Source organism: Triticum aestivum, chromosome 3B (assembly GCF_018294505.1).
Source record: "Triticum aestivum cultivar Chinese Spring chromosome 3B, IWGSC CS RefSeq v2.1, whole genome shotgun sequence".
Classification (NCBI taxonomy): domain Eukaryota; kingdom Viridiplantae; phylum Streptophyta; class Magnoliopsida; order Poales; family Poaceae; genus Triticum; species Triticum aestivum.
The window spans coordinates 775,475,786-775,484,440 of record NC_057801.1 but is presented as its reverse complement, the minus strand read 5'-3'; the positions used below and the strand labels follow the sequence as shown (position 1 = coordinate 775,484,440).

At 44.3% G+C, this 8,655-nt stretch overlaps 1 protein-coding gene across 1 annotated transcript; it reads right to left on the bottom strand.

Annotated features, from left to right (window-relative positions):
- Positions 1-345: 345 nt before the first annotated feature.
- Positions 346-6,511, bottom strand: LOC123072344 (RNA-binding protein BRN1). The gene is made up of 9 exons (XM_044495905.1): positions 6,099-6,511; positions 5,220-5,302; positions 3,236-3,287; positions 2,994-3,119; positions 2,805-2,887; positions 2,138-2,320; positions 1,357-1,696; positions 838-981; positions 346-749 (listed from the first exon to the last, which is right to left on the bottom strand). Exons 1-9 carry the CDS (start codon positions 6,313-6,315, stop codon positions 619-621), a joined length of 1,359 nt encoding a protein of 452 aa, XP_044351840.1. The 5' UTR covers positions 6,316-6,511; the 3' UTR covers positions 346-618.
- Positions 6,512-8,655: the final 2,144 nt, after the last annotated feature.

Sequence of the window (8,655 nt, the reverse complement as noted above, 5' to 3'; positions counted from 1 at the left end):
TGAGGTGCGGCGCGTGGGCGCCAGCTACCTGTTCGGACGCTTAAGGCGCCGAACAAATCATTTCGATGAAACAAACCAAAACTTCATATTAGTTAAAACCAAAACTTCAGACTAGTAGCACTGGGGCTGGGATTCGCTGACTTTAAGTCAGGTGACTTAGACCCACATGTTAGTGACTCCTAAGTCACCTGACTTAAAAGTCTGCAAATCTGAACCGGTAGCACTGGCATCTGAATAATTGCCATGCCAACCTTCTAAAGAAGACATTGCCAGAATCATATTTCCATGGAGATGGTAGCAAATGACTCGGAAAAACAGACCAAGAAAGTTCAGAGCCATTTGCCATGAGACAAAGTAAATAATTGAATGAATCTGACTTCTGATGTATACAGGGGGTCCGACGCTAACGCTAAGCTGAGATAATAAAATTACACAATGCAACAAATTTTCTTAAGATTGTCAACTGAACTTAGAAGATACATGGCGCTCCCCGGCAGATCCCCTGGGCGGCGCGGCGCGCCACGCAGGGCCATGTGGGGAAACAATCAGCGTCACGGTCAACTATCTGACAAATATGTACCGGGAACAAGACCGCATGGGCATCACAGATGATTTTTGTCAAAAAGGTTTACTGAGCTTGTTGTTGTCTCTCTTGAGTTGTACTTTGAGTTTCTTGCCGCCTAGCTGGAAACCGTTCATCATGGCGATGGCCGACTGCGCGGACACAGGGTTGTCATAGCTTACAAAACCTGCACCAAAGGTTATAATAAACAGATTAAGAGAGATCATGTGAACGATGCACAAGAGAGTGTGTCTGCTAGTGAGAGATTTTATTACCGAAGCATTTGCTGGAACCAGTTGCTTTGTCAACGAACACCTTGGCACTTATTACTCTCCCAAACCTCTGGAAGGCATCGGAGAGTTCCTGGTCACCAAATTCTTGTGGGATATGGTAGATAAACAGATTGGCTCCAGGAGGTCCTGAAACATGTACATAGGTTTTACTACAATGCAACAGACATGATAATAGAAAACCATGTCAAAAGGGTTTTGCATAATACGATATTGATTACTGTAGTTGGTAGAATTAATCAGTACACCGACTATCAGAGTTGCCAATCAGTGTTAAATATTGATGCTGGATTCTAGTGGTACAACTTTGGATAGCCTTATATGCATGTTGCTACCAAATGTAAAGATATTCATTATTGCGAAATATTATAGGATAGTGTTCACCACCAATGCACAAGGCATTTGCAGGAAATTGCATGCTAACTAATGGGCACAGCTACTATCAGAAGAGTATGGTATTTCCCCTTGCACAATAAGTAAAGACAAGAACAGAATGTGGCTAACCTTCTGTTTGTGTTTGGCCACCGCCATTGCTACGGGGACTAAATGCGATAAGATTGACATTTGCACTTGGAACTTTAAGGGGATTGTGAGGATTCCCAAAAGGACGATTGTTCATCGGACCACCAGGGTAGGATCCAGGGTACTGCATACCAGGTACTGCTGGATACGGGCTGCCTAAATGCATTGGGTTAAATGATCTAGGACCTGAGTTGGGGGACAGTTCAGGGTTGACTCCTCGTATCGAGTTCCCTTGGTTAACAGGCTGACCCATATTCTGAAAGGGGCCTTGATTTTGCATAGGAGATAAAGGGTACTGCATAAGTCCATAGGTCCCTGGAGGCTGCGCACAAATAAATCACAGTTGTATTGCATATCAGATCAGTGCATGTCAAAAATGTAGATTAGTCAAGACACATATTTCAACCTCTTGAAAAGGTCCACATATAATACTTGGGTATTTAATGTGTCAGTAGCTTTTGCAGGAGTAAATCTGACAAATTATGACAGTTTGAATGAATATTATTTTTCTAATGCATAGATAAAAAAACACCTGTTCTGTTTGCAGCTACAAAACAATCAGGGCCACAACAGATACATAAGTTTTAAGAAATTACATTTGGGATGCAAATACTATAGCAAATGGCATATTCTGGACAACAAATTTATAAAGAACACTATACTGAAAACAAAATAGGGCCAGAACATTTAAGGTATTATACGAAGTTTCCTGTGATATGGTAGTGTGTAGTGCAAACAAGGTTTCGAGAACAGCACAACTCACCTGATAACTAAATCCATTATACTGAGGCATATATCCCATCTGTAAAGCTCCAAATACTGAAGATTGTGGCATTGGGCGTCCATTCGGCATATTAGGTGATTGCAGTTGAGCTTTCTGTGCTTTCCGTGCCTGCCTTTCCTTCTCTGTATCAGCCCATTTGACAACCAACGGCACACTAGAACCCTAAGAAATAGATCAAAACATAAGAAATCCTATACAAAGTACTAACAATCAGATTTGAGAAGATATCCAGATGATTAAATAATGTAACTCCAAGGTAAGAGTAGGCTAAAAAGGCAATAAGTCAGTGCCATATGTGGAATATACTAGCAATAACAACCATCAAGTGATAATTCAAGTCAAGTTCTGCATTATAATTACATACGAAAACATATAATTAAACTATCTGAAAGATTGAGTAAAAGTAAAAGTTGGGCACCAATTGTATGCACCGTCGATCTGGAAACAACTGATTTCAAAACCTAATAGAGAATATTATTTATGACTGCCAGGACGAGTGATCGAACGGTTTGTTGTTTGTAACGGCTGGTAAAGTAAGTGCATAGTTCATTTAGAATCATGATATATATACTATACACGATGTTAACCAGCATAAATGCAATAACAAGTAAAAGTTGCCTTCCTGTTCTAATTCATTTTAGCAAACCTCTATTTTGTGCTTCCCATTTAGATCCTCAATAGCTGCCATTGCTTGCTCCTTCATTTCATATTTAATGAAGGCGCATCCAGCTGCAATAACCAAAGTTAATTAAGAAATATACATTATAGACATTTCAGAGTCGAGCGATGTTTATGCTTCTATTAACAGGAAAGTAACTTCTCCACAATAACTTACCTTTACTTGTTTGCTGTGAACCTCTCAAAATTTGTAAATCCTTGATATTTCCATATTTGGAAAACAAATCAGTCAATTCAGTATCTGCTACATTTTTTGGAAGCATTCCAATGAAAAGCTTGTGTTCTGAAAGTCATAGCAAATGCAAATGTGAATGTCCTGTTCACTGTCACCAGAAAATAGCGAGAAAATATATTGAAACAAAGACTCTGTAGTAAACGACTGCAAACTGACAACCATACCCAGCCTCTCCAACTCTCCATCAGCATATTTTACTTGCAAAGGACTCGCCGCCTGTATTAAGCAGAGAAAGAAAATGTCATCAGCCTGTCAAGGGAAGCAGCAACAGACCTGCAAAAACTGTACTTTTGGGAGTCTTCAAGAGAAGGCCTGTCAACTATACCCAAATAAGGCATCACAAGAGTAGGAATAACACTAAAACAAAATACTAGCCATGTGCATGTGTCTGGCTGGCTCCACAAGTCAGTGATTACCTACTACTATAAACTGAAGCATTTCTGTTTTTGTCCACATTAAAATAGGGGTCCTTAACTGCCAGGACAGCAATAACAACGCATACGATGATGCCACCATGGTATGCGTCGTATCACGTCTGGTGAACTTTTTCGTTTGATTAGACAATTATGCCACATTACATCATGTTTCAATAATACCCATCTCAGTGGGTGATTAGATACTCAGCGTCTCAATCTCTTTCCTCGTCACTTTATGTGCTTATTTCATGAAAACATCTCAAGAATGAAAGACCATCGACTGCAAGTTAGGTCTAGTGCAATGATGAAGATCCTTATGATTCTGAAGAAAGGAAGTCTGGCCCACCACAACAAATGTACATTATCTGCAAATCTTTTTGCACCAAAGCATGCAAGACATCGACCAAAAGGAACTTTAGTTGCAACTCAAGCTACTTGAGGGCAAAGCATGCACTTTCATGAGATTTTGCATTTAGTCCAAGAGAACCAACTGTTTCATCTACATAAACATTTTGGCTGTGTTTGATAGGAGCCAGGTCACAACTAGCCACACTTGGGAGTTAGGTTTGGCGGGACCTCAGGTAGGTGTGACACAAAACTGAAGCTACAATCAGTTCATAACAAAAGGGCAAGCGTAGTGGCTAAATTGTTGAGCAAAGTTTTGTTAGGTGTGTCACAGAGGGACAGGCCTAGCAGCTGTCAGGTTGGCAGCCACAACTCAAAATTTACCATGGTTCAAATTACTTACTGTCAAACATGACACGCCCACTATTTTACAGCATCATGTGGTAACTCCAGCAGCCTGGCTCTTGCCAAAGGTTAACTGTAACCTTATTTCTCCTCTAATCAAATACTACATCTTTTCTCCGGTTGGCCCAAATGTTTTGACAATTCCAAAGCTGACAGATGATACACATGTTTTTTCTCTCTTAATACGTGATTATGCTTACTTATGAAGATATACAACTTATAACTACAACCTTAGCTAACTATCACACTGCATCAACATCCCACAGGTTACAGTTCATCAACGTCCCACAGGTTACGGTTCATCAACATCCCACAGGTTACAATTGGCTAATTAGCAATGAAAGGGAACCTCCTTCACTGTTACTATACTGTCCTCAAGAGTAAACATCCATGAAGGTTACAAGCATGATTATTTGTACTGCATTGTCTAGCAAGAATGCTCTAGCATGCATACGTAAGCGCAATATAAGAAAAAGGAAAAAAAGTCGCTGGAGTTACGAAAAATAAATCAACCCTGGGAAGGGGATGAATTTCACAGGGAACCACCAGGCCAATTATGACTACATCAGAAATAAAGCCTGACAGCCAATGGCACCGCCAATTCTGGAAACATGAATTTCAGGTTTCAACTGTTCAAGTCCTAAAATAGTTTGCGCGACCCAATGGCAGACTAAAAACGGTTATCCTCATAAAATCTGATGGAACCCACAGGTGTTCAATGCAAACAGTTGTAAATTTCAGAATACCCATAAAGTGACTATTATCAATTTTCCCAGAGTGCCCCACAAAGATTTTTAGAGTACACTGACAGCTGAAGACAGCTCCCAGTGCATCCCTGCCAACCAAATCATGGAACACTCATGAACCACATCATATTCACCACCCGGAAAGAGCTAACGAATCGTACTGAATTTGTAACAATTCCACCTCGGCAGACGGCGTAAAAGCACACTGATAGGCAAAGATGGGAATGCTCACATACCCCCGGGAGCGTGTGCTTGTTGTGATACGCATTCACGGCCTTGTCGGCCTCGTCCCTCGAGGGGCATATGAGGAAGCAGCACCCTGCATCAAAAGGTCAGATTATGAGGAAGAAGGATGTAAATGAAGCATCAAGCAGCAGAGTAACACTGCTGTAGCAGGCTGCAGTGCTGAAGAAACAAGCGCAAATCTGGCTTGTCAACGTCTGGGGTACCACTACCAGCAAACAACTTCCCTGAAAAGCATGGGAAGGTTCCTAAACTTTGGGCATCCGCTCCACTAACCACGTGTAGCAGGACAAAACTTACTTATGACACTGATGATATATCGCACTTAATTTGGAGCTTGAAAACATAGCTCCAATCTACAAAATACCCCCCAAAAAACCACACAAATGTGGCACATTTTTAGCTGCATTGCTTCCAATCCAAACAGGGCCAAGCCACAAAAAAAGTCCCTCTAGAGAAAAGAAAAGAAAAAAAACAGAACTTCCGAAAATATTTAACACCGTGCCTAAAATTCCAGCGGCACTCGAGCAAATCTAGCAAGCTAAAGGCGACTCCGGCCCGGCAGAGCTCAGATTAGAGCTCGAGACCGCAGTGCCCGGGGGAGTGGACGCGAGATCTCCCACGAGCGCGGCAGAGGGAACCCAAAAAGGCCACAAATTCGAGGACCTCCGTCCCTCCGGCGGCAGGCATTGCGGCGGGGAGCCGCCGCAAATCACGGGACGGACGAGGAACCGCCCCGAGAAAAAGATTCGAAAACTTTTGGCGCGAGGGAACAGCGGGGAGCGGGAAAGAGAGCCCGAATTCCGCCCGGCGGCATTGCGGCGGCCGGGGCGCCAGATCCGGCGGGGCGGTGGGATCCGCGGCGCACGCACCTCGGGAGGCCTTGGTGGCCTTGTCCTTGATGACGGTGACCTCGTCGACGAGGGCGACGTCCTTGAACATGGCGGCCAGCTCCGCCTCCGTCATGTGCTTGGGCACCTGCCCCACGAACAGCTTCACGCTCTGCTCCTCCCGCTCCTGCTCCGCCTCTCCCGCTCCACCCGCGACACCTCCCACCGCCGCCGCCGCCTTCTCGCCGTCCTCCGCCATTGGCCGCCCGCCGGGAGCAACCGCCGCCGCTCCGCTCGCTCCGGCCGCCTGGCTGGCTCGACTCAACTGGCGTCGCCGGGGCTAGCAAGAAGCGTATTTTGTTGGTTTGTTTTTCTGGGGCGGGGGCCGGGGCCCGGGGTGGTGGTGGTGGAGGTGATGGAGGGAGGGAGGAGTTGGCGTCCGGCGCAATTAATAATTGGCAATGGCAATGGATATGCACGTAGTCTCTCGTTCGTTGCAGTTGTAGGCAGCGCCAGTGTGAGTATGATATTGATGCGAGTGGGGATAGGAGAGAGCAGTTGGGTTTCTGTCCTTGTGACCTCCTTTTCTTTTGTTTTGCTATATATACAACGGTTTTCTTGCACCTTCCTCCTCTTTCCCTCTTGCATTCCAAAATTTGTTGGGAGAAGGTTCAAAAGATTTGTTGGGGAAATTAATTTGTTCTCTTTCCATTTCCATTGTAGTATTTGTGAGTGTGTGAAGAGAGCACCCGGCTCGGCATTGAAATAGATCTAGAAACTGTGGCGTGCCCCCGAGAGAAACGGAAACTGTGAGAAGGACCTCGGGGTCCTTGGTCACGTGCGCTTTGACGAATCAGGCCGATGGCGCGCCGCTCTGGTGCTGTGCTGAGGCCGGCCAAACCTTGTATCTAGCGGCCGGGAAGTCGTCGAGGTTGCGTTTCCGGAAAGGCCCAGAGGGGAAGGCGTCATTTTGACAGCTAGTGCGGCAGAGGAACACGTATGTTGGATTGTTTTTGTGTGGCGGTTTTTATTATGACATTATCGTTGATCCCCGGCCGTTTTGAAATTTTCACAATCCTTGGTTGGGGATCCTTGGTCACATGCGATTTGACGAGCCGATGGCATGCCTCTTTGGTGCTGAAATCGGCCAAACATTGTATCTAGCGATTAGGAAGTCGACAAGGTTACGGCCCGGAACACCCCAAAGAAGAAGGCATCACCATGACAATTGGTGTGGTAGAGGAATACATATGGTGGATTGTTTTTATGTGATGGCTTTTATTGTGACATTGCCATTAATCCCCAGCCGTTTTGAATTTTTCATCGCCTAGGACTGTAAGCCTGAAATTCGATCATAGAAAATTACAGCCATGACCCCGAGTATATCTGGGATGAGCTAGACGTGCGCCGCGCAAACTGGACAAAACTTGTCTCTACCGGCTAGAAAGTCGTTGAAGTTTCAGTCCAAAACACACCAAAAAAGAAGACGTCGCCACGATGTTTGATCTGGTAGATAAAGACATATATCGGATTGCTTCTAATGTGATGATTTTTACAGTAACAGTCTTGTTAATCCACCCCCTACTGCTTTGAAAATTTCATAAGCCTAAAATGTTGCTACATTCCCTTAATAAAGTTATATGTCAAGCGAAGACATATACATAAATCGTCTCATCTTGGTCCAGAAGTTTGGTAAGATGCCTGAGATTTTGGTGAGCACATTTTGAAAAATAATTAGATTTTATGATTTTCTATATATTTTAACATTTTGATAAGAGTTACAGATGGCACTACTTTTGCTTGTTATGTGATAATATCTTGTACTTAGGATTATGTGATAGCTTGTTATGTCCTTATCACAGGAGAAGATAACGATCAACTCCGTGGTGACAATAGAAAAACTTATGTGGTGACAAAGTTAGGTTTGGATGACTAGTTATGCGTGCTGGACTTGACTAACACAGGATAGTGCAGATCAAATCAACCTACGAAACAGTGGATTTTCTTTTAGGTTTCCACCCTTTGCATGGCATAGAGTAATGATGCATTTCTCATTTCCGTGCTAGTCATAGACCGTAATACTCATTCTGAGGTAATTACAATTTTTTTGAAGCTATATAGGCAATTACTTTGGTTTCTAAACCAGTTATTAATGTTTTAACAAAGAAAAAAGATAATTGCCCAAATAATTATGAAACATCAAGCTAAAACCGATACAACTCACTCTCCACGAGCAGAGCAGTTCTGACTTCGGCACAGGCGACCAATGATGACACCCCCCCCCCCCCCCCCCCCCACGCACACACACACAATCCCCCCTGCCCACAACAACAACATCGTGGTTACTCATCCAGAAGCAAGACTACACTGACTTTGCCACATACAACCCCCCCCCCCCAAATCCTCGCCGCCCCCAACAACAACATCGTGGTTGCTCCTCCACAAGCGAACTGCACTGACTATGCCACATATGACCACACCCGTCACCCCTCCCCCTAATTCCCGCCGTCCACAACAACAACATCGTGGTTACTCCGCCACAAGCAAGACCGCACTAACTTTGCCACAAACGACACCCCTCGCCCCCCCCCCACCCCAC